Source organism: Cygnus atratus, chromosome 12, assembly GCF_013377495.2.
Source record: "Cygnus atratus isolate AKBS03 ecotype Queensland, Australia chromosome 12, CAtr_DNAZoo_HiC_assembly, whole genome shotgun sequence".
Classification (NCBI taxonomy): Eukaryota; Metazoa; Chordata; class Aves; order Anseriformes; family Anatidae; genus Cygnus; species Cygnus atratus.
Genome location: NC_066373.1, coordinates 2,089,128 through 2,115,952, shown reverse-complemented (window position 1 = coordinate 2,115,952; position 26,825 = coordinate 2,089,128). Strand labels below are relative to the sequence as shown.

At 39.1% G+C, this 26,825-nt stretch overlaps 1 protein-coding gene and 1 long non-coding RNA gene across 3 annotated transcripts in view; both read left to right on the top strand.

Annotated features, from left to right (window-relative positions):
- The window catches only part of BANP (BTG3 associated nuclear protein), a 145,815-nt gene extending 128,470 nt beyond the window's left edge, over positions 1–17,345 (top strand). For both annotated transcript variants that reach the window (XM_035566269.2, XM_035566268.2), the window contains exons 12-13: positions 11,610–11,753; positions 16,118–17,345. In XM_035566269.2, coding sequence (XP_035422162.1) covers positions 11,610–11,753; positions 16,118–16,189 — 216 coding nt within the window. In that variant the 3' untranslated portion in view covers positions 16,190–17,345. The remainder of the gene's footprint in view (positions 1–11,609; positions 11,754–16,117) is intronic.
- Positions 17,346–18,200: 855 nt separating this feature from the next.
- LOC126913451 (uncharacterized) lies at positions 18,201–22,625 on the top strand. Its single transcript, XR_007708766.1, has 4 exons — positions 18,201–18,403; positions 18,930–18,987; positions 20,891–21,053; positions 22,502–22,625. It is a non-coding gene; the product is annotated as an uncharacterized LOC126913451 (long non-coding RNA).
- Positions 22,626–26,825: the final 4,200 nt, after the last annotated feature.

Here is a 26,825-nt window from a genome sequence, read left to right as displayed (position 1 = left end):
ACTTCAGCATTTATCTTGACCTTCTGTTTTAAGCATAACTAATCCCAGCAGGAATTTGGGGCTGGCGGATGAGACCAGCAGGGTGACATTTAAAGCCATATTTACGTTTACAGGCTAGCGGGGACTTGTCACGCAAGAATGTAAAGGAAGACAGCCCTGGAGGACTAACTTATCCTCTCCCTCTTGGCTAGGTTATGTCCCAACAAAAAATTTCCCACCGGCCAGATGCTGTGTGAGTCACCATTTATTATTCACTTGAATAACCTTTATCAGTGCCGGTCAGTCGGAGGGAGTCTGGGTCACTCGTGTCTGACTTTTCTTGAGCTTTTGCACTCGGCAGCTACAGCTTAGTAAGATTTCTTTGACACTGTAGGATTTTTCTCTGAACTGTCCAACCGTTTCTTAATAGCACTCAGTTGTATGTTGACTAAATCCCAAAAATAACATTCTATTGGAAAAAAAATAATTACGCCAAAAGCTTCTTTACTATTCTCAAAATAGTGAATTATTGTAGCGACACATAATTGTCTGCTCTTGAAAAATCTTATTTTTGGAAGTAGTTCCATCAATTTGAATGTACTTACTACTGATAGCAAGTCATTTCATTGCAAAATGTCGCAATTGTATAGATTTGAATAATTTTTACCGTTCTTAGAGTGAATTAACTCAAAAGATTGTGCAAGCTGTAGCAGAATGTAGAAGGCTGAGCTGAGCAGAAATGCTTGGCTGTATATTTCTGCCTTTTCTCTTTTTTTTTTTTGCCAAAAGGTGGTTGAGATGTAGGAAATAATTCTTGGTGGGTTGATAATCTGGCAGTCCCACCTCCATATGCATGCATGTAGCTTGAATAAGGGAACACACTGATTAACCTAAAAAGAGATCCAGAAAAGAGATTGAGTAACCAGAGCCTCACCTTTAGAGGAGAAGGTGAGCAAGAAATACCCAGACTTCATAATTCAGGGAACTCCAGCAGGTAAATATACGCAAAACTGTCTTTTATAACAGCTGAAATGAGGCTGTAGATTGCAGTTTGGGAAGTGCACCATCTGAAGAGCGCTGCTAGTTAACCACAGGGTTGTTTTGAGAAATTTCCCTCGGTGGGTGATTTCCTGAGAGCATCTTTGAACAAAGGATGAGTCAGATGTACAACACGGATTTCCTTACAGGCCTCTTCAATTCGATACAGTGCATTTAGATGAGGTAACTCTTCTTTCCGTATCCAGGCAATTTTTACTGAAATTACATCTGCAGCTGAACTGCCAATTAATTATAATCAAGTTTTACATATGTGCTAGTTTTGAAGCGTATTTCCAGTGAAAGTCTCTGTTTTGGTTTGGTTTATTTTACATAATTTTGTGGGGCCCGAGTTTGGCTCTACTTAAAAGGAACGGAAGGACCCCACTCGATGTCAGCGGGATGTGACCCCAAAGCATTTGAGACTATACCCATTTCTTCGCTTTGGTATCCATTTTCTGATGCTGGCAGGTACGTTATTGTCATTTTACCTTTGGAATTGATTGTTCACTGAATTAAAAAAAAAAAAAAAAAGCTGGTGTAAATTTGAACTACTTACATAAGATTTCACATAATCTCATTGTACTTAGATCGCATGATACAAAGCTTGATTTAGGCTTTTATTTCACAGTAATTAAATTTGCATCCCTTTCAACTGGCGTAATAGTTCAAAGATAAAGCTTTAATTACACTGATTACCTTTTCTTCTTCATTACCACCCACTTCTCAGAGGAGCTGCTAGTCTGTGGAGAGTCTGTATACAGATCACTTACTGGAGTTGGACCATGCTTTGGAAATGGTCAAGGGGAGTGTGCTGGTGAGAGCAGGTGTTCGTTTTTTTGGGGGAAAAAAAAAAAGACAACATGAACTGTTTTTATTGTTTTGTTTGTTTGTTTGTTTTTTCCTGCCCCTTATGTTTCTCCAGTTTAGGTAACAAATTAGATGTGAACACTTTCCAAAGACCCCAGATTATTTACTTGTAAATTATGGTAAATTATTAGAGAGAAAGATGCACAGGGAATATTAATAAAGATGATGAACCTCTGGCACGTTTTTCCCTTTGAAAACCCGATCCAGTTCTGTGCATCTCAGCCTTCTGTGCCTATCAGAGCCGCAGCTTGCCATCACTTACCTAGCCCAATCCAACCACATCAACCAGAAAGACGGACGTTTCTGTCAAGTTTGTTTAACTAACTACAATAGCTGCAGTCTGTGTTCGTGCATTTCTCCAGGATTTGCACAGGCGCGTTAAGGGAATCTCGGAGTAGACATTACTGGGTAAAACTGCGCTGTACTATGTGCTCAAAGTAAAAGCAGATGAGATGGTTTATTATTTGTTACGCAAGAAAATAATGCCACTGATAAAAATGTACGCTGGAATTATTTTCCTCATTTCTCCACACTTGGTAGAGCTGAAATCAGTTTCAGTTTTCATGGCCTTTAGTTTGGGGAATTTAAAGGAGGTGCTTTCAGTTATATGACTCTGCAGGGGTGTTAGTTAATGAAGTTTTGACAGATTTAAGGTCACATTTTGCATGGTTCAATTCAGCACACTTAGAAATACACAGCAGGGAGAGTTCCTCTCTCTCTGAGCGGTTATATGTTAGATTTTTATATATGCTGAATTTATTTTTGTATTGGCACATTTTATGTAGGAAATAAATAGCAAATTTAGGTACAGGTGGTTGTTGGAGTGAAGAATGACTCAGAGTTAAACTTTACGAACTAGATCTTTACCTTCAGAATGCTATCTGAATCTTTAAGAGCAGTGAATCCTTTTTATATTGTTTCCAGTTACATTAGATCAAACATGCTTTTATTTTAAAAGAAATAGTTAGGGATGTTAAAGTGAATGTATTACTTTAACTGAAGTTCTTGCAGTGTAATTTTCTGCAAAACCCTTATCATACACACTACAGTGTTTGAGGACGGGTAACTGGGGCAATTTGATTTTGGGTGGTGGAAAATGCAAACAGGATGCTTGATTCAGGGACTCTGACTTCGGTCATCACTTCATTACCACTGGCTCTATCAGAACCTCTATTTTTTTTTTTCCTTTTCTTCTCAGTGTAGCCCAATCCGTGACTGTTTGGCATCAGTCACTTTTATCTTTTGACGTAGCCCATCTGGGCACAGACATTATGATGGGTGTGTTTTTAATTCAATAAATATACCCAGCTGCAAGAAAGTGTTTGTAATTTAGAACATGGTAAAAATTAAAACATGTTAGCATACTTAATGTGAATTAACATTATTTTATTTAAAATAGACTTTGTTTCTGTGAACTTGACTGACAGCGTAATTCTTTGTGATCATTTGAAAATGCATCTCTAGAGCAAGCGATTGTAGCCAGGGTTAAATTTACTCAAAATAATTTAGTTGATACATTGCAAAAGTAATTTTAAACCTTCCAATTTGTATTTCCTAGTGTTTTCGCACAAATATCTTTGATTAATGCTATTCAGTATTTTAATGAAAGGTATAAAAGAAAATGAATAATTAGTGATATGTAATGGCAGTGTAATTAAATGCTAGGTAATGAAAGTAACAGGTCATCTTTGCACTCTGACCTAGATTACCAGATACGATTGACTCAACCTGCCTTTTAATAAAGCCAAATGCAAAGTAATGTGTTTTGCTAAGAACAAATACTGCAGGAGTGATAATGTTGGCAGTTTGGTGGCCTACTTGATAGGATATAATATATTCTTTCACCTCCCAGATGTTTTACTGCAAGGAATATAGGGAAGACATAGTAGATGGGGCAGTTTGTAAGATGCTACAAGGTATTCTGTTAATTGAAGTATTTAGAATAAAGATGGAGTGTCCTCTAAATGAGATGTGCCCTGAAAAGCAGTTGTGCTTTCCATGGAGATTGCTTTCTGTAAAAATCTTTAGTTTAAGCTATGGAAGACAAACTAGGCAATGACTCAGCCCTCTGTGACAGTAAAAGAGAACCTGTGAATTTCTGGAAGCTCTCTGGTGGCTGGATATGGAACAGTATTGGAGTACGCATTGTAACCTAGAGGCTTTCTTCTCTTGTGGTGAGGCTGCTAATAGCAAAATGATAATTAGAGTAAGTTTGGCTTGAAAAATAAGAAATTAAAATGCGGAATTATTTACAGAAAACATCAGTGGTATATATTTTGGCTTTCTCCTTCACCTTAATATTTAGCAGCTCCAAGTCAGACATACACCACAAGTAAGAATACACCTTAAGAAGGCTAGAAGCCTCATGTTTAGAGGTTTTCCCTTAAGAAAGGGTTGCCAGTAAATGATCTAAAGGAAGGTTTGCATTTTCCCTGCACTTATACCTCTGTGTGCTTCTCATCACTAGTTACTGAAAGAGAAAAGCTGCAGATATTTTCTGTGACACTGGGGGCCATCTGTCTTCCTTATCTTCTTGGAAGAGGAACTTCCAGCCTTTTATTGCTGTTAATATTTTTTTTTTTTAAGTTTGGAAGATAAAACTTAGTCCTAAAACTGTCTTATAATCCTGTCAAAATACTGTTTAATTTTAAATATAGAACGAAAAGTATGCAGCAGGATGTAGCGATCCTTGGGTCCAGATTGTCAACTCCGTGTTCTGAAGAATTAAAAGTTCAATGGGAATTTATTGCTCTGGGAAGATAATATATTATCAGACCATACACGTTCTGATTTTCTACATGTATGGGATAGGCAAATGCAGTGCAAGTGTAGCTAGGGCTTTCAGGTAATACTGCTTGATCTTAACGTGGGGACGAGTGCTTCTTTGAGAGCAGGTTAGGTCAGCCCCTCTCGTGCTGCCACTCCTTTTTGTCGTGTTAATACATTAAAGCTAATTTCACTGGAACTGGACTGTGAAATCACCAAAATAACAGCAGCAGCCACTGTCGGGTAAGAGCCTTTCGATACAATTGACCTTGGTTAAATTGAACCAATGGCCTAAAGAGGCAGGTTACCAAATTTCCATTAGACTGTAGCATCTTCCATACTGGACTTGTTTCCTAGTGTTGGGTCCTCCTCTGACTCATCAAGTGGAATTAGGAACTAAAAAAGTCTTTGTGAAAGGCACCAAGATTTTATGCCATCAGCTCCAGTCTTTTGGCATTCTGCATCGTCTGTTCCAGAGTCCTTAGTAAACGCCAAGGCCACCGAGCCTTTGATTAGACCAAACCTCTGATGTTTTCAAGGAGCTCACTGATTTTCTGATAATAAAGATATATGTCCTGCAGCTAAATAGAGCTCAGTTGCCCCAGGTAAACACATCTATAAACCTGTAAACCTACTAAAGAAATCCTTTATTGGCATTCTATACAGTGGATGTTCTTAGCCTTAAGGCTCCAGAAAGAATATTTTAAAAGAATCTGAGGGAATTTTCTTAGTTACGTGAACACGTTCATCAGCAGAGCTTCTTAACATTTGGAGGAAGGAACTGTGCTTGCTCTTTGAATGTATTCACGTGGTATTACCATCAATGATGGCAATTTAGGAGGATGATAGGTTTTTATTTTTGTTATTTTCTAGCAATCATCTAAAACCATTGCTATCCATACGCTTTTGTGCCCAAACTGTCCATTTATCAATGTTTTAGTTAGAAAATGCCACCAAGGGCCTTCTTTTTTCCTATGCACAACTCATTTCTTTTATTCAAGGTTTGCTGAAATGGTGCTTGCTGTCTGTAAATGTCACAGGATTTTCAGATGTGAACCTTCTATAAACAACCACCCTTTCAGTGACTCGAAGTCTCATTTTTTAAAGAAATGACATCTTTTATTGCATTCCTGAAGCAGCAATGGAAAGAAACGATGGAAAAAAAGACACCAAAATCCCAGCGAGTCTTGTTTTTGAGTTTTTTTTATAGGTAGGCAAACATATGTGCCTGCCTAAATTAATAAAAAAGCACACAACAACAGTAGCAAGAATGTGTTTTAGAAAGCTCAGTCTGGCAAGGACCAGACTGAGGAATGTCTTTTTATTTTTTATTTTTGTAAACAAACTTCAGCTATCCCAAACCGATTACTTTTTGGTTTTGCAGGTTGGGGTCTAGAGAATGAATTTAAAAGTTGTGGGCATCTAGAAGAATAATTTTCAATGATAAGTAAAATCAGGAGAGGATGTGATACGAATTAAACTGTGGTTGGAAACTATGCTTGCAAGATTTTGGAAGAAACTGAAGGAAAACCTATTATATTTTAATCTTTTTTTATTAGTAGTAATATTATTTCCTGCCCTGGCAGTTGAATATTGAATGGAACTGTTAGTTATGGGCGAAAATGGAAAGGAGGAGAGCAGAGAAACTAGCTGGTTTTCATTATTACTACTAATTTTATTATTACCACGTTTTATATGGCAAGCAACTCACTGAAAAGGGAACCAAAAATAGAAAGCTGGGACCTCCAGGCTCAATGTCTCGCATGCTGCTAACCATCAAGACTTTGAAAAGAAAAGGCTAGAAAAAAATAGAGGGGGGAAGGAAAAAAACAACACAAAGGTTCAGATCAGTGGGAGCACAGTTGGATAGGTGTGAGTTAAAATTGCTGTAAGGAGGGACGGGTAACGTGTGTGTGGGCACAGGATGCGCTCTGGGTGCATGGGAGGGATCTGTCTGTCCCTTAGCTCATTTTATCGAACCTGTCAGCTCTTCTGTGTTATTGACAGCCATAGAACTTGAAGGAAAATAAATTTGTGGTCAAAGAGACTGCGGTTCTGTTATTCGCTAGCAGTGCCAGGAGTTCACACTTCATTTTGAACATCTGAGCGAAAGACTTTTCCTTCTGGCATTTCTAGGGCCATTTAAAATCAAAACTAACAGAAATGCATTTACATTTCTTTCTGAAGGTGTTAGGGAACGTTTTCTTACTCTGAAAGCTGATGGATATAGTGAGGGAAGGGGCTCTTCTGTGCTTGCTTTTTAATTTAGGCAAGTTGTCTTCACCAGGGCCACCGGGCAGCATGGCAACCTTTTAGGAAGCAAGGCTTGGGACATGAAGGGTTGTGAAGATCAGGCCAGACAGATGACCAAACACTTCCTTTCTCCAAATATTCTCCTGAATTACTCTTTTTAAAAAAAAAAAATCTTTTTTAAGGAAAAAGGCTCCTTAATTGTAAGGACTTGCCATTGACTTGAGCTCTCACCTGCCCAAGTTAACCTGAGGGAAATTGGATGTCAGGCACTGCTTTTGTGCCTGTGTGAAAGGGAGGTCTGTCATCAAGCTTCTTGTTCTGTGTGTTTTACAGCGTGAATTAATCGCTTCTGTTGGAAGTGAAGTTTATTATTTCTCAGTTTAACCATATTCTGTTACCTGCTTTGGAGCAGGGAGGCAGGATGTTAGGGAAGCCCAGTGGAGTTGGGACGAGAAGTTCATTTTCAGGGCAGATTGCTAATTGTTGTGGTACAATTCCTCTATTTTAAGGTCAAGGGCAGGTAAGAATTACTAAGTATTAGTCTGGGAGACGAGTGAGCAGCCAAAGAAAAGCCATATACTTGCACCTGCCCCTTTTGCTAAAGGCTCTGTTCCCTGCTCCTCCACTAATGCTGTGTTACATACAGCTGTCGATCCATTTATGTCTTTAATTTTTGCAGCCTTGCTACAGTTTCATATAAAACTTGTGGCATTTGCAAACAGAACAAAACTATTAAGTGAGGCTTACTGAAGTTACAGGGCTGAAGTTAAGTCCTGTTTTTATCTGGGTAAGCATGGGCTTGCAGATTAGAGGAGTTTGTTTGGATCCACGTGAAACCTCTCCGTGGACTCTGTCCTTTTTCGCATTTGTTTGTCTCTCTGCCTGTCAACATGTGATTTTGAGGGAATTTCTTCCTCTTGGACCATTCTACCCTATGCTAAAAGAAATGGGGATATCTGTTTTTATAAAGCACTTTGCATACTGTGAAAGAAGGAAGTTTTACAAATGCAAGCAGAGCCCAAGGACCATAACCAGACTTGCCACTCTGTCGGCCTGCATGAGGCTTTTTCTGAACAAAACATTTCTCAATACTTCTGTTTGTGAGAGTTAGAAACGGTGACTTCAGTTTTAGTTCTGCAGCAAAATAAGCTTCTAGCAAATGTTGAAGTTAAGAGAGAGATATAATAAATTTATCTTAATTGCCAGTAGTGCCTAGAGAAAATGGAATTTATTGTTGTCTTTAATGTCAGTTCAGTTGGATTTTTCTGTCCGAATACACTTGAGATTCTTTGTAAATTGTGTTATCTTATGAATACAATGTGATGAGTGAAGTGATATCTTTAGCATGCTGTAGGTCACCGTGTCACGTTCGACACAGAGGTGCTCAGACACATGGAGAGGGATCAAATGTTCCAGGCTGAGCCTGAGCTTGGATTGATCCCTCTTCGGCTCAGCAGATTAAACACAAGGTGCTGTGCCATCGTGATTACAGAGCCAGCTTTATTTCCAAATCTCTTACCAAAAAAAAAATATAAAAAAAGAGGATTGATCAAGATGACAGTTCTTCCCTTCTGCCCTCATCCACTTGCATCTTATTTTCAGGAGCTGTACAGGTTATGCCACAAACACAAGCTAGGTGGTATTTAAGGAGACATAAGACAACTGTTAATGTTAGCATGTGCAAGGCAGAGAACATTAAGAAGGCTTTTTCAGCATTAGATATTTCTGCTTTTGATTTTCGAAGTCCAGACTGATTTTTTTTTTTGGAAGTGATTTTAAACATACAAGAAGTAGACTGGGCATGACAAATAAACAAAGAGAAGCCTGAAGAAGCAAAATGGTTCTCATTTTTGAAAAATGTTCTTTTGCTGGCATCCAAGCATCCTATCGTGCTTTCTTTCTGTAACTAATATGCTGGTAGAAGAATGACTTTCCCTAAACCCGAAAATAACTCCACTGCTCAGTGTGTCTTCAACAGTTGATTAGTTTGTGTGAATCCAGCAGTAAAAAGCTCTTTAGATGGAGTTTGTTCTCTCTTCTTCACAACATGCATTGCACTGTCATCATGCTTCTTTTTTCATTGCTTCCTAAAAACCAAGATCAGGTTCCACAGTTGAATGTTTTGTAGCTATAGGAAAAAAATAAAGAAAGAAGGCATTGGGTGGAGGATAAACATGTCAGTGCAACATCCGATGTAGATCCAATCACCTGGTTTGCAAAACCCAATCAGTTTGGCATAATATTAGTGCCAATGAATCTTACTTGGCCACTTGCCTCCCATTCTTGAATACTGAATAGTTGCAAATTTATTCTTTTTTATTTTGTACTATTTCTCCAATTTATCATTATCTGTTTTTCTCAGACTATACAACTGGAAGCCAAGCACAGTGTATGTATCTATCCCTGAAATAGTCTTGAATATAGTCAGGTTTTGTACTATAAAAGTGAGATCTTTTAAAAAGTGCTGGAAGGTGTGCAGGTGAGAGCATACCATAAAACAGACGTTGGTTATAAGCTTTAGGCCTCGTTGTAAAACAGCTCGTATACAAGAATGATGGGCTGGTTCAGTTGCTCACCGCCTTTCTGAGGTTTGTGCTTCAGAAATTAATGAGATAAAACACATTTTAAACCTGGTCAATGGGACAGACCGCGATGTGGTTCTGACAATACGTACCATGTAGTTCCAAAGTAAACACTGTAGGACAAGAGAATTAATTTTGCTTACTCCTGTAAAAACAAAACGTAGCATCCTTTTGCAGCTTGATGCTGACTGTATCTCAGAACACCCAAGATCCCTATAAAATGCTGACAACACCCCAAAGGTCATTTATAGAGGTCACCTCTTTCTGCCTCCCACACTCCCTGGAGAAGTTCTGGTCTGCCCACTCCTTCATGGCCACCCACCCTCCGATCAGCTGAGAAATCATACTTTTAAGAAAAACTTTTGTTAAGTATGTTATTTTTGTTCTTTGTTCTCTTCCCTTCATTTGAAAGACATCTTTTTATTGCTGTGGTTTGAATACCTTAGTTAAAAAAAAAAAATACACTGTTCACAGCATATGGAAACTGAATTTGTGTATTTCAGCTGAATTTTAAAAATGAGTTTGGGGACTTAACGTTGTTCACATACATGAGTTTTATTCTGATTTGCATTTTTAGGAGTAAAATAAAATTAATCTAATCACAAGAACGTTTTTAAGCAAGCAGTTTTAGATGAATCAACTGCTCTCTGCTTGCTGGAGGTCATAGGGGACTTTCAGTCCAGACCAGTCAAAATGCAGATGTGGAGAGCACATGAGCTCACAGAGACTATGGGCGTTAATTAGCAGTAATTCATACATCTACACCTTCATGTACAATAGGAATATAAACATTGCTGTAATAAATTGTCAAAAGTTGAATGCATTTGGCTGTGAGAGTAAGTATCTTGGCTCCGTGTCTGTATTTATGTAACAGTAAAAATATTATTCAGGAAGATGGTTGTGTGCTATTGACATTATCACACGCTTAGTGCAACCTGCTCGGTCTATCCCACTTAGTATTTGCAATAATCATTAACAGAATTGTTAATCCTTCATCGGTTATCTTTTTCAACACCTATGAAGGTGTCATTTATCACGAGGGCAGTAACTGTTAAGCCTTTTGAAAGCCAGTATTCCTAGATGTGAGCAGTTCGCCATAAAAATATCCCAAAATGATCTGAGGAATCTTTTGAAATGTTTCCCAGCCGTAGCAGCACAGCATTTCCAGGCAAGGAGGCAGCACATGCCTAAGCAAGCAAAACTGAGCAAGAAGCTCTTTTTTTCCCCAGCAAACCTGTCTTCCACCCTTTGATCTTGAACCTGAAGGTGCAAGGATGATAAAAGTGAAGCCAAATGTGCCTTTTTTTTTTTCCTCTCACTTTCTGCCATCAGAAAACCAAGCAGAAAGGTTTCTGAACCAGCTTCCTCCAGTGGTCGCTGCCTGCAAAGCTTTGCTGCCTTCCCACCGCCTGCTCATACGAGGGGCCTGAGCCCATGGTACTGCCCGTGTCCATCTGAGGCTGATGAGAACAAACAGACTGGTTTTCCTAACTACATTATGTAGTAAAAGCAGTGCTTCCTTTTTTTTCCCCCACAGGGCTTTTTAAGTCTACAAATCACGTTTTCCCTTAGGTAGGACTCGCAACAAAACTAGGGGAATTGGGTGCTGCCAGAGGATAATAGCAATTAGTCTGGGGGATTAGTGTGCTAATTGTTATTAGTTGTTAAAACTGTCCTGTTCTCTGTGTGGTAATAGATGATATTACTCTAGCATTAAAAAAAAATTAATATTAAAATTGACATATTTAGCATAGGCCTGCAGGATGACTTATTTCTTTGCTAGTGCTGGTACGTGTAGAATACAAACTGTTTCGTGTTAGGGATCATCTGAGAGTTCAACATTTCTGGGTGCGGTGCTTATTAATCCTTCCAGTAAAGAGCTGCAAGAATCCAGGTCTCGTAAGGCAAAATGCAGCGAGCATCTTGTACGAGAATCTTTCCGTGTGTGTCCCACGTCCTTCTGGGAAACCCATGTGCTTTAAAGTAACTGTTACTGATAGACAAGTTTTCTTGTGTTTCTCTTTAGCTGTCTTTGATTTTGCATCTGTTTTAAGTTAGATGTTTCATAACGCATTTCTGATCGTGGCTGTTTACAAGCTGCTTTCTCCACTGCTTTGCTTGCAGGTGTTGCAGGGCGCTCAGCTGATAGCGGTTGCATCTGCGGAGCCTGCGTCAGGAGGTGTCGACGGATCCCCACTCCAAGGCAGCGATATCCAAGTCCAGTATGTGCAGCTCACACCAGTGACAGACCACTCTGCAACTAGTCAAGTATGTATCAGTGTGTGTGTATATATGCATATACCATATATATGTATTTACCATTTAAAGTACTTAATTTGGTTGAAATGTGTGGCAGATGAGCTATATATCTATCCACAAATACTGCAGTCCAAAGAAGCTTATGCTCCTGTTTCCAAACTAAAAATATAAAATCTTTTGCAGTAAGAAACATTTTCTTAAAGGCGTGAATGGTGTCAAATGAGTTTATGATCTTATTTCCAAACTGTAGAAAATAATAATGTATAATAGACATAATTTTCTTAAAGGTATGAAATGGTCTTTGACTATTCCTGCTTCAGTGTTCTTGCTCAGTGCCCCTAAGATAATAGTTATTTTGGCCATCATTGTTTTTCTGCACCCTTGAAGGCTGAGAAGCATGTTTACAGCACATGGAGAAAAACTTACTCGGAATCTATCCAGAAAGTATTTTTCAGACTGAGGTTTCTTTTAAAAAATGTTATTCCCTTTCTGACAACAGTTTTCCAGTTATTTTGATCCACAGCCTGGATTTCCCACAGGAGCTGCAGTGTTTGCAATTGTAAGTGAACGCTTGATTGTCTCAGTTAAGGTGGAGGAGGTGTATTTTTTTTATTTTTTTAAATCAGTTTGAACTGTCATGTATCTGAGCCTAGAAGAAGCTTCCTATCAGCATGAAGCCATGTCTGGTGACAGTATGAGAATGCTGACTTAAAACAGTTGTCTGAAGTTTTTCTGAAGATGGTTACACATTCTTCCATGAACCCAACTGTAGTGGGCTCCTTTTCTAGAGGATGCCTAGTGGTTTTGAAAAATACTTCTGCCTGCTAGCCAGAATATAATGCTATCCTCAACAGACAATTTTAGAATGGATTTTTGTCTGATACATACCCAGTTTTGTAGAGAATTCTGATCTGGATGCAAACTTTTGGATATTGAGTCTCTCAAGGAAAAAAAAAAATTGCAAAAGAAATCAAGGGAATCAAGTCCAAAGTTTCTGTGCACAAAACTAAGGTGCTGAGTGCTTCTTCCAGGGGAAGGGTAATCCACAGGTCAGTTTGATATATAAAGTTAGAGCACATTAGCTATTCCAGTAGCAAGTTACACCCTCAAACCAAAGATGCTGCTGCTTGACATATTGCTAAGTTGCACCAGCCCATGCTGACTCCCCACATGGGTGCTAGAAAGTGCTCTTCAGAAAAATGATGCTACCTGCCAAAAAGGAGTAGGCTGCCTGGCATGTGAGCGTGCGATACGCTAATCTCTTCGTGTAGGTGAGTCTTTAACGGTCACTTTTCCCCTTTACCTAGGTTTGTCTCTGTTACCAGTATCCTCAAGGCTCCTCAGTAATTTATTCATAGTCACTTGTGTTGTCACACGTGTTGCTGCAGAGATTTTGCCTAATTTGCCAAAGTCCTCAAGGACCAACTACATTGCTGGTCCCACGCAATTAATAATGCATATAGGCATCAGATAGCAAGGTGTTTCTCTCCTGACATGCTGCTATCCTCACTTCAGGCCTTGGAAATTCTCAAATTTAATGTCCACGGACTGGGTCTGTTCCTTGTGCCTGTCCTCCCTCCTCGCCTCCCACCTCTGATGGGCAGGAGGTAAGGTTGTAAACATCAGCATCCGTCTCCCACACAGCTGGCAGCCACCAAAGGAGCTACTTTTCTCTTCAGAGACACTTCGCACCGTGTTAGGTTTTAATATTGTGGTTAACCACAGATTTATACAAAGCTGGAGAGAAACAGAAAAGGAATGTGAAATAAGAAGAGTATGAAAGGAAAAACAGACTAAAAATAAGTTTACCATAAATATTTCCTCAGTTTACACAAGCTGAAAACCAAGGGTCTGTTAATGAATTGGAGAAACCAACTTGGTATTTGCGTTACCCTGAGTTATATGAATAGCCCAGTAGGTTTTTTGGCTGAAATAGTTGTACATCATTTTAGAAAGATCTTTTATCAGAAGGGAAAAGTCTTAAATGTATCTCTCAGTGAGGTTGTAGAAACGATTTTATCTGTTTTCGTATGCTGCTTTGCCAAGATACTGAGATGTTCTCAGTGATTTTGAATCTATTTCTCAATCAAACCTTTGTAAAGAGGAGTTAATTATCTGCTTGGGTTGGATGCCATGCCCTATGCAAATGCCATGCTTGAAACACCACAAATATGAATTTTAATGAATGTCTGAAAACAAGATGCCAGTTTTCTCACCTCTTTTTCTTGAAAGCTCTGCCTGAAGGTAAAAATGAGGCTATTTGAAATGAATCCCTTCTCTGACTTCAGCTGAAGCAGATAGTAATACACACTTTGACTTAGTATTTTCCATGTGAAGCATGATTTTTGCATTTGCAGATTAACTGTATACAGAATTATTAATAGCTAGTATTCCAAAAATCTCTTAGTGCTCTTAAAGCACATATATAAACACAAACTATAAATATAACAACAGTCTTTTGCAGGCATACAATTGCAAATGCATATACAGAGGCATAGTTCGAAACCAGATTTATTTTTCAAGATTTAGATTTAGCTTGCTTTTGTGTCTCAGTAGCATACTTGCTTATACCAACTTGCCAAATTTAGAAGTACAAAATGTGATGACAACAGAGAATATTTGGATTAATTCTATGCTCAAATTTCATATGTTGGTGTTAGATTTCATTAGCTTTGGAAAAAGCACAACTCCAAACCTCAATTGTTCAGCTCATCTCTTTGGGCTGTCTTCTACTTCTGGCCTGAATTTTGGATAAATATTCAGTATTGCTGTTATGACTGTTATTTGGGAATTATTTTACTTCAGTGAAGTTTCCTTCTAATGGGAAAGAAAACTTTGATGGCCACTTTAAAACTTACCTGCTAACAAATTTAGCAATCAGAATTATTCACTAATTTATTGAACGCGTAAGTAAATGCCAAATTACCTATGAAGTTGAATAGGAAAAAATCTTGTGCTGTGCAATTACTGACAGCAAAGGAGAAGGATGGGGCGAAAATTTCACAACAAAATCTTAGTTTAGAAGCAGTGCTTTATAATTTTGAACCTCCAACGTTTTTGTTTGAATAAATAAGTAGTGATGGTATAGTAAAACCTAAAGGACGGGAAATCTAGCTGAGTTTCCATCCCTGTTTTTTTTGTGGTTCATCAGGTTTCAATACTAGGCTGAGAGCATAAAGCAGGGCTTCAGGCAAGACTTATTTGTAAAAGAAGTATCTCCCCAGAAACAGTTCTGTATCCAGGACGTTACATAAAGCATCGATTAGGTGAATTTATGGAGGGAAAATCCATCAAGGGCAGATCTCTGGAATCTGTGGGAGTGTGCAGGAAAATATCATTAAGTGCTTGCCCTTTTCTTGTAGTTTATCTATGCTTGTGGTATTGGCTGCTGTCAGGGGAAGGATTATTGGGTGTGATGGACTTTATCCAAGCCAATACAGCTGTTCTTAAATGCTCTTCATTTTATAGCTGTAAAGGAGGGACGTGCTCGATAATCCATTTTTTTGTACTCTGGCTAACTTGGTTAAAAATACAGTTTTCTTTCAAAGTACATGGCAATTTCATCCTTAATGAGACTTTCTCTTAAAGCCGTTTCATTGTCTTTAAATTCTTTCATGAAGGATTGCTTTTGCTTGGAAAGTGAGTAGAATCTGAGGCCTCTAGGAAGAATTTTAAGGAAAAAAATCAGTTTGGTAGCAGTGTTCTCATTTCACACAGAGCAGGGAGTGACTGCAGGGGTAAGGTCAGCAGTTTGTTAGACTGTGTCCACCACCAGCAGGGAAAATTACAAGCACAGGGCAAACAGATGATTGTACTGTCCTTCCCTACCATAGTTTTGTCATTCAGGGATTTCCTATTGGCTTTTCTGTGATTGCCTTTGATGGACTTTTCATCCCTGACACTGTTCAGCTCCACCTTGTAGCGCCCGAGCTGCCAGCACATGGGGTGTACTGGGACAAGACTTCCCATAGCATCAGCATCTGTTGGGCAAGAAACAGCTTTCTTTTTGTTTCTTTTAAGAGGTGGTTCCTTCCTGGGAAGAGAAATTTAAATAACTTTTTCTATTTGCTCTCTCCGTGCAACTTGTGATTTTATAGATCCTAATGATTTCATCATTTCAGCCTTCTCTTTTCCAGCCTGAAAGGCATCAGTCTGCTTAGTCTTTGTACGAAGCCATTCTGTTACTCCGGTCATTTCTGGAGCCTTTTGAAGCACGTTCCCATTTCAGCTCTGGCACGGAGTTGATCCTCATGCTGATTTTGTACTGGTACATACAGAAACTTTATATTAGTATAATCCATTCGTGCTCCTTTGGCTGCATCAGTGAAAAACATTTTTATATTGATTTCCTGATCTCATGTTTCCTTTTACAGGGCGCTGATACCCTTCAATCAGCAATCCAACCAGAAATGCAGATAGAACACGGAGCAATCCAAATTCAATAAGAAAATTGCGAAAAGCTGTGTGAACCGAGATGCCAGTGAACCCCGGTGGGAAGTTAAGTGCTGTAGTCCTCGTGCAGCGGTGGGAAAATGGAAATGCCTGGTAGACTACTGGTCGCACCTCGTACATCTGCAAATCGCGGGTTTCTGATGATCTGTTTGTGCTCACCTGGAATAAGTCAGACCCATTTACTGCAATTGGAGCTACGTCACTGCAGCTGTTGAGAATGTGCCCTTCAGAAAAATTACACGGCCTGCTCTTAGGTATATTTAAAGAGGAAAAAATAATAATTTTGGGAAGAGAACTAATTACGAAACACTGAGACTAAATGTTTCATCCGGTCCTTTCTTCTGTGAAATACGCCATTTGAATGTCTGCAAATATCTTAGGAAGTGTATTGCTGCTTTGCAATACTTGCTTTACCACATATAGAAGATCAAGAGCTCAAATATTTTTCACTGTTTAAACAGCTTTTTTATTTGCTATGGTGTTTATAACAAAAATGGAAAATATTTAAAAAAAAAAAAAAGAAAGAAAAGAAAAATCCCATAACTGCAAGTATTAGCAATTTGCTGTTGTTTTCTGTTCAGTGTAATGAAAAATGTATTTGCAGAAGACTAATAATTTTGTTTGTACTGTTGCTTAACTACTTTTCTAGGGGAAAATGCTTTTAAATGCTGTAATTATGCATTTCTAATGAAAAATAAATGTGTATTTATGAATAGTGCAGCTCTAAGTTGCTCTCTGCTTTAGGAGCGAGTACAGTTTGACCGGACTGTGGTGTAACAGTGTAGTTCTGAAGTATTTGAAGACAGATGCTATCTGGCAAGCCCTGCTGTCAACCGAGAAGTAAGATTAAGCCTGTAAGGAAGATATCAATCGTAGATAATGTTATTATCTAAATTTCCAGTACAAGGAAAATGTGATAGTTAAGCTTTTGAGTCTGCAAATCCTATTTTGTACAATGAATTTATGAAACCATTTTTAAAAAAAATGTGAACAATTCTTTTGAGCTCTCTCCTTTCTGGTACTTCTTGTCGTCTTTGTCCAGCTATTTGTGGCAATACCTCAGTTTGGAATTCAACCATAAAAAGCTGGGTTGCAAAACTCGTGATACCTGTCTTGTTATCCAACCTGCAACAGCAAGGTGAAAGCCTCTCTCCACTGAAACCTATGGGAAATTCGATACTGATTTCAACAAAAAATGCCTTTTCAAATTTGATAAGCTAGCACGGAAAGGATACGTGTTTGCTAGAACCTGGTTATCTTAATGATGCATGCATGCCTTAGAAAAGTATGAAATTTACTGGGGGAGGGTTTTTTTTGTGTTTGTTTTTCAACTGAGTTGATTCATGGTTATTGTCAATATATGGTTCATAATTTAATGTATTAATGAATGGGATGTAGCTATTCTACATGATTGAATTCAGGGTAACATTTTTCTGAAAAGAAGGGTTGTGCACACCCAAATTCTGGGAATGTTATCCCTGGTAAGTACTGCACTTTATGTAAATTCACACTTTTCTCTAGGGTATTTGTTGACGCACAAGTACAATGCAAACTGAACCACAGCTATTGAATACAATGTTTGTGACAGGCTAAGAATTTGGCTATGCTTCAGTTTCTTTTTTAATAGTGTTTCCCAGACTGGGTGATGTTTAAAGAGTTTGGCATCCAAATGGAAGCCTAAAAATAAAGCAAGGCCTGTATATTTTAGCATGGTTGTTTAGTAATAATTTATCGCTTGGAAATGACATTAAGAAAGCATTGAGATGGCAAGTCTGCAGCATGCTACCCCATACCACTCTCTTGCTACACTCATATTGGCTACAGTGCCTTTTCTGTCTTCATCAGAAAGTCCTGCTCTTGACCAGCTTTTCTTCTGAGGTTTAGGCATCCTCTGCTTTCACAGGAGTCATACACACACACACACTTAATAGAAGCTGTAGGGATATTTGTCTTTGTTCTGTGGTGTGATTGAGAATTTTTTTCTCTTTGTGTTTTCAGCTCACATAGAAGATGAAGCATATCAGGAACAACTTGAGTTCAGGAGAGGTTTTCTTTAGCCATTAGACTGATGCATGCTCAAGTCTCTTCTGCGAAAAAAGTGATTGTAAATGCATGCCATGCAGTGAAATAGCATTCAGTAGATTTCAGGAGAATGAAATCTTCACCAGTGTGGAATGGAGAGTGTACAAATCAATTGAAATCAATAGGTAAGGAGAGTACCTCGTTAAGGCCCTCCTGTGCATTCAGACGTTCAGACTGCATGTTCCTCAAGACATGAGTTTTTCTCGGTTATGTCAATGTTTACATTAGTCTAAGCTGTGTCACACTGTTCATAGTTCAAAGAAAAGAGACTTCAACACCAAGCCAGGTATTCCTATGCGTAATGCCTGTCCCTGTTCTGTTTTTGTAGATTTTATGTTGTCAGAGGATTTATGTCTTTGTCCAGGGAGGAAATGACTTCTTTTCAGGAATGTTTTATGTGTTTTCTAGACATCACAGGTAGTGTCATGTACAAATAAGTCATTCCCGAGAAGAGTAACTCAGAAATGAATTCCTTTCTGGGACATCCTTGTAACTATGAAAAGTCTGTGAGGTTCTGTGCAAGTGTGAAGAGTATGTTCACACATGTAACAATAGCACATCAACATTAAGAAATCTTAAAGGTATATAAGATAACTCAAAGGATGAAAGTCTTGCAGCAGCAGTGAGGGTTTTGCTTGGCTCTCCATTCAGGTGGATCAGTGTTGAGTCACCATGGATGTAGTTCTGCCCATGAAGACTGACCATTCCGGTAGGTCAGCTAGAAATCAGTTCTCATTATGTCTCCTTTTGTTATTCACAGCCTCTGCTGCTTTTAACAGTTTTCTTTTTTTTTTTTTTTCCTCCTTTCCTACTTTTGTCTAAAAGGCAGCTATTGAGAATATATGACCACAAGTCTTCAGGAGGACATTCCTTGTAAGGTTAGACTACAATCAGCTGGGTAGTTCAATTCATTTTGTGACCCGTACAATTATATTTTGATGGGTTTGGTTTTGTGTAACAGTGTTTAGGCATACAGGCTCTGGGGGAAGAGAGCCTCTGGTTACCCTGGTGGTCCCATTGGTTATTTTCACTATTAAGTTCACTCTCGCCAGCACCTCATCATTTATCTTGACGTACTAAAATTCCCAACATGTGGTTGTGGCTGCATGTGCAGTACAGTACCACTGCAATCATCTTTCAGATCTGTTCAGCTTGAATCCCATGTAAAAGAGGGCGCATCCACCTTTTTTTATGGGCTTCTGTGGTCCTAATCTAAAAACTAATCCAAGTGTTATGTTTTGATGGGTTGTAGAACTAGAAAGTGGTCTAAAAAAGTGAAGGATGTGGGTTCTTTTCTTTTTCTTTTTTTTCTTTCTTTTATTCCTTGTTAATTTTACATATTTTGTCTTGCAAAACAAAACTATAAAAATGAGCACCCTTCTGTGACCCAAATAAACTGTAATGCCTTCATTAGGCATATTTTTAGGCGTTTCAGCGTTGACAGTTTGCCTACAAAGCACAGAATGCTGGCCAAGATGTTGTTCTAGTGCTTGTCTCCGTCGTGGAGAACCTGGCATATGTCTGGTATGCTCTGGTGGCTGCTTACTTTATTAGTGGCTTCAGAGAACTGCTCTGGAGTTTTATGTTAGAAAATACAGTGAGGAAACTAATATCTAAAGAAAAAAGAATTACTGTAGAATCTCACTTTGCACAACCTTCTACTGGTAATCAGTTTTCCTTCTGAATTCCTAATTATCTAGGCACTGAAAAATGTGGAGCCATAGCTATAACTCAGCAAAAACTGTTTCGCATTATAAGAAGTAAGATGGTTTCTTTCACCCACTGCAATCCCAGAGCACTTCTGTAAGCCCTGCTGATTTAGATGAGTACTCGACAGTCAAACCTCATTTCCTTGAATGAAGCCAGGAATATGAAAGTCAATCAGTTAGAGTGGTGTTTGGGGTAAACTGAGATTGCTCTTTTATGTGCTGCTACAAACTGACATACTTAATTTCTTTTAATTTCCTTGTTTTTAAAACAAGGTTTGATGTATTTAGAGCTTGTTTTATACCCCATAAAAGTAAGACTAACTGCGCAGCAAGTGGAGGCAGGAGCCAATGGAAGGGTGGCGAGGAGCTGTACAGAGCTGGAATTAAGACAAAGTGGGCAGGATGCGATGGGAAACACGCAGGGCAAGGGGTTAACACTTATCCTCCTTCAAAAGGGGCTAGGGGACTTCTAATCGAGTGTTGTTCTGTAGTGTGATAAACTGGATGAAAACCTATTTTTCCACATCTACAGCTTCCCATGGGAGGTTTCAGTCAAGAGCGTATGTCTCTTCTCTGCCTTTTTCACATTTTATTAAACTTAAGTGAATTCTAGTTTTGAAAACTTTCTCAAGTTTTTTTTATTAAAAACTTGTGAAGTTTATATTTGGCAAAGGAAAAGTGTCCTTTAATTATATTTTATAAAATTTTATACTTTGGGCAAAAAATGACATTTTTAGGATTTTTTTCATCAGTATGAATATTTTTATTTAACTAGTAGACGGGGAAAAGTTCAGTGCTTCTGCTAGTCCCTCAGGTTAATCTGTGGTTTTGAATGTGTAAGCTTGGGTTGAGCATGAGTTAATATGTGCTATATAATCTTCCAGTAAACATTTTTTTTTCCAGATTTTTCATACTATTGAATGGAAACTTTATCCAGTTCAGAAACAGATTGACAAAAACCTGGATGGAAAGCTAAGTTTAGCCTGATGTCTCTCCATCCTACACTGTGATGCCAGCTGTAAGGACAGTCTGTTCATTGTCCCTCACGGTGCCGTGGATATTTATGGTATTTAATTTGAAAACAGTAAAACCCCCTGTTGTCCGCACTGATTCTCTGCTTTTCTTAAGGAGTTTTTGGGATTTGTGTTCAAGATGCACTGGGTTTCCTTGCCAAACTGTTCAGTGCATTAAATCAGGATCTGAGAATTAAAGCAAGCCAAATGAAATAAAAGGGACTTTACTCTTTTGTTTTTATCACAGGGAAAATAAATCTCCTGTGTGTATATTTAAATTATTTTAATTTTTAATTGCTAAACTATTTATTAAATTTGCCATTGGCTTTCTTGGTAAAGCAGGGAAAAACTGGGAGCTAGCCAACACCATTTGACTAATAAAAAAGGGTACTTCAGCTTGCTTTGGGTGGGTGGGCGGGTATGTATGTGTGAAATATGTCTACATACACACGTATCTGTATGGGTATCTTGTTGCTTGAGTTTGCCAGAGGTTGGCTCACCTCTTACTACTTTAGGGCTAAAAGTTTCCTCTCCCCTCTTTCCACTTTGTTTTGATATGTTTTTTTACTTCCCCCACTTCTACAGCTTTTATTTTTAATCTTAAGAAAAAACTGTTAATTTTGCTACGTCGATCATACCAGAGGAGGTTGGCCAGCTACCTTCAATTAAAAAATAATAAATCATACACCCTCAGGCTGCTGGATTCTGTACTGCATTTAACAGAAAAAGCAGTTGTAGACATTAACTTGTGCACAGGGAAGTACCTCCCTTCCTTGCCTTATTTCACAGTAAAAAGTAAAATAAAAAAAAATTATAATAAAAAAATATTTTATATATATATATGTATGTATATAAAAAAATAAAATTGTCACAGTTAAAAATCGTGACTGCCATTAACTGTTAACGTTTTCAGTTTAATAACCAGATTTTCCCCTGCTGTTCCCACGTGGTAACAAAGTTAAAAAACTTCCTTTTCAAGCACTCAGGTTAATACCCAAGTAGGTGGTACCTTGGGCTGCACAGAGGGCTCTGCTCGAACTTCCAGCCTAGGCTAAACATCAACTAAACTTGCCATTTAGTGCCTTTTTCTCCCCAAATGCCTCCTTCCATCTCTCTGCCCCGTGTCCTAACCCTCCTGGGGCAGCTCTGCTCTAGCGATCGGTGGCTGGGATGATTTAGCCAGACACAAACGAGGCTTCTAAAGCAGAGCGAGTTTTCTTCTGCTTCCTGTCCCTGCGCGTTCGAAACTGTTCTCTCTCGTTGGGGCCATCTGCCTTGCATAATTGCTGTTATTTAACAGCAATTTTATTACTCAATCCTACTTCAACTCTCTTAATCCCCCTGCTCTAATGGGCTCCCTGCTCTCTTCAGCAAAACCAGAAGAAAAACAAAAAAGCCCAAATGTTCATAAAAGAGGAGGTGGGAGGAATCAAGGAACAGCTGAGAAACGAACTGTTTGTTGATTTGGTTTGAATCCCTTCCTCCCTTTTCATTCATCCAGGTTGTCTTTCAGCAGCTAAACGTGCAGCCCAGGGAGGTGGTCCACAGTGAGAAGTCCTTCATTTTTTGAAACACAATATTGACCAAAAAGCCTCCTTTTATCGCAGGAACAGCAGCTTTGGAGGTAGGCAGGGGCAGGGTGGAGGGTAGAAGAAGAGTTACAAGTTCTGGTTTTGTTTTCCTCTCTTTTAATTTTTGTAGTTTGTGTAAGCCTTTTGCCTTGTTTCTTAGCATCTTACTATGCCTTACTTTATTTTTAAATAGCTTGTAAGCATCTGAGGGTAGTCCATCGGTTTTGGGCTCTGCCTGAAATTCTTTTGTGTTTGATTAATTTGACTATTATAATGAAACTTGGAGCTTCTCTAGCACTTTTCTTCTCAGAATTTCAGACATCCAGCAAAAAGAAGAGTGCATCTCCCCACTTTCCACCTCTGACATTTTCATTCATTTTTATGCAGATTTCTTCTGTGACAAAAGTCCTTAGTTTTTGTAGCTCCTTAGTTTTTGTGAAAATCGTATTTTTCTTTCTTTTTTTTTTTGTTTTGTTTTGTTGCTTTTTGTAGAAGATGGAGGGCATTAATCTTTCCTGTCAGAAAATCAACATTTGTAGGAATATTTATGTGTATGAAACTGACCTCTGGGAACGTCTTTGCACAGACTCTCACACTTTTCCACTCTGATTCCTTTCTTTCAGCAAATGTGACTCATTTGGGCCTAACAAAGCTTCCTGGGTAATAAGTGGCTGGGTATTTTGAGGAGGGTTTTCTGTGTGTGGTTTTGCTTTTATTTTGTGTTTACCTGCATCCTTTCTCTGATCACATTCACTGTATGGAGTTCTCTGTGCTGTGCAGGAATGAACTTGATGGAGAAGCTTGTGCTTGGATTTGAGCTCCCTCACGGCTGCAGACTTTTGGCTCTGATGCCCCCTAAATCGTAGCTGCTTTAATCAGTGCGCAGACTTGGGCAAATAGAGGGTAAGATTTAAAAGCTCTTAATGAGAGTGTTCCTCACGGGAAGAGAACACTGACTAGTGATGAGCTCTTCAGTTTGGGCAGGGAGGGAATTGCAAGAACTATGAGCCAGTCGAATTCAGGTGGGAAATGTGGCAGAGTGTTTGATAATAGGTGTGAAAGAAGATTAATGACTGGAAGAAACTGTCAAGAGAGGTGGATTCCTCATCTTTAGGTGTCTTCTGTTCTTGATGGGCTGCCACTGAGAAGGTGGGCTATCACCAAATGCAGCCACGCGATGCTGTGGCATGCCTAATGACGATAGCGGGAGTACACATTGATCTCCAGAAGCCTGGACTCTGTGATAAGTGTACAAGGGTTATCCCAGGGGATGCCCACGGTTCCTACAGTCTGCAGCGTGACCGTTCTCACAATAATAGATCCACACAGTAAAGGACATAGTCATTAAACCCATTCTCTGGACTCTGAAACCTCAGAGGACATCGCCTGTCTTCTCTCCCAACGCACACATGCTATAAAGCACAGCCTAATGATGTCTGAAATATCCTAAAATCAAAAGCCATAAAATTAAAATGTACAAGTTAAAAGTAGAAAAGATTGAGGGCTTTGCTGATGTCCTGGTTTCCTGCAGTGTCTGAAATCTGCAGTGAGAAGATATCCAAACAGTTTTAGGAATGGGAGTTATCTGTTTATAGCCGATGTCTTTGTGAAAAAAAAAACGAAACAAAACAACACTCCTTTTTGAATCTAAATCTGGTGATAAGTTCAAAATTAAACTCAAGAATAAAACACACAAGCCAGTCACCAGAGGGTTTTAGTATCCCTCCCAAGCACTAGCACGTGAGCCAGGGTTGCTCAAAACCTTCTTGGCCATCTGAGCTCTGCTGTAGGGTGCTGTTTGTAGTTTTTGTATTGATCTGCACAAATCCTGAATAAGGTGATAGGGAATGGGTAGTGGCAGGCATGCCTGGCTGCAAGAGGTCACAGGGCTGTCTTGTAAGTAGCCTTTGGCTTAGAAATCAGGTGCCAGTGGCAGCTATTTCATTCTGCATAAGTGTCCGTGGCGGGAGGAGCACATATTCTCCTGCCTGCTCCCTAGTTCCCAACATATGAGGGTTGTGCTGGGTTAGATGCAACCAGTAAACCAGAGCTGAGGTAGGTTCTAGTACACAGATGCTTGTTTTTAGCTGACAGCAAATGTCTTACTAATGAACAATGCTTCTGTCCGTAGGTGGTCTGGGAGCCGAGGGAGGAGAGGAGGGCTGATAAAGATCATAAGAAAGAGAATTAAAGACAAAAACAATTAAAAAATAAAAAACAAAACAACAACAACAAAAAAACTTGAAATACCGTGTCCTTTGGGATCAATTTCTAAGGGTCCGTAGTTAAAAAGACCATAATTAAAAAGCGTTTTCTTATAGTGCACAGTTAAAAATCAGGGAGCATCTAAGAAAATGTGTTTTCTTCTCTTAAAATGCAGCCTGCCCACTTTTTCCCTCTCTGCTGTTGTGGAACCTAAGAGGTTTTTTGTGGATGTTTACTAGACACTTCCAGCAGAAGGAGAGTTAAGTATATGAGAAGGGGGTGGAGAGGGAATCCCAGCTTGGAACTTGAGACTTTCCAGCTGAGAAAGAAAGATTCAGAGATGCAGACGTAATCATACAGCACTGCAATCAACTCCTGTGTCAAAAGAAGTCAGGAAAAGCACATAAATAACTCCACAGCCACATTTAATATAGTGCAGGACATATATCAATAATGCCATCACTTCCTCCAGGGTGAGTATAGAAAAGCTTCCTGTCTAAATGCTTGCAGAATGGTTGAAATACTTTGAAATGGCTTGGTGTAAGCTTCAGAAATTGAGGTAGCATTGAATTCAGATTATTTGGTACCAGATCAAGTAGATGCTCTTTATCTTAATGCAAGTTTTAGGTTTCTTTGCAAATAGTCTCAAGAAATAAACTGTGGCTGCCTGAAGCATAATCTATATTGTTTCCTGCCGTAAATTCAAAACTCCAAATGAACTGCCAAGGACTGAAAAGCACACTCATTTAGAAAGAATGCAAATTTGTCTGTTCTTTAATATACAAATTAGGACATTTCTGTTTTCATGGCTTAACTGCTTCCAGCTAATTGTTTGAGTCGCTCTAGTTATCTGCCTGTTTCAGCGCAATGGACTGAACATATTCAGGTAATCCACGTGTCTGGGGTTGGCTTTCTTGAAGCTGTCACTTTAAGGCTTTGAAGCGTCCTCAGAAAGTCTGGTGTAGCTCTACATTTTTATTTGCTGCCTGTGTAATGTACAACAGCTTCTGTAAGGACTGCGGGGTGTTTGCGGTCAGTCTGCTGGCCCGAAGGGTCCAAATTCTTTTAATTGATACAGACAGAATAAAGGATGGAAGAGGAAAGAGGCGCTCCTGCTTTGCTTCTCAACAGGGTGCCTTCTCCTCTGTTAGGTGGTTGGTGATGTTAGAGATGGTGTGTGATTTATTGCATTATTAATATTATTATTGCCAGTCTTTATGGAATGGTTCTTGGTTAATGCGCTCCAGTTCATAAACAGTTTCATGCTGGGCTTTGTGTGTATGTGTTTGTAGAAAGCCTGTTTTCCATTACAAAACTGGGAGATAAACTAAGATGACAGTCACATTTTCCTAACATAAATTTCTCAGTCCTCCTTGGAAACCATAAATTTCAGCAGCATGTCTCTGTGCTCCAGACATCAAAAAGCCACATTCAGGCAGGCGGATTTACAAGCCCTCTGTTTTCCAAGTCAAGTCCTTTGCATAAGAAAAGATACACATCCAAATGATAACAGAAAGCTGGGAAGGGAAGGAGAGCTGAAGGAGGAAGCTGCACAAAGTGGGAGAGGAAGGAAAATCTCCTGGGAGGACTTGTCTCAGCTGATACAACTCAGGTGGTGGATAGATTTTCCTTCTATTTCTGGCCAATAAACATCTTTTTGTTTTCCTGTTTTTATACTAAGTGTTTTCAGCCGTAACTATTCAACCTTTTCTTCCTCACAGCTCAAACTCTTGTCCAAGTTGTTATCTCATCATGTCTCGATTAATGCAACATCCTTTTCTCTTGGCTTTGATGAACACTGACTTTTGCTCAAATCCTATCCATTCAGAAAACTTCCTCTAGTTTGGCTTTTTCTTCCCTATCACATCAAATACTTGTCTGTGCTTTTGCGGTCCTTCTTGGCCTGTCCTCAAGGAGGGATTTCTGTTTTTAAACATATGAACCACCTACCGTGGCCAAAATCTCTATCACACGTTGAGCGTGCTAGTTCTACGGCACCAAGGTATGCATGGCACAGGTCTTGGTTTTGATTTTACTGGTGAAAGGGAC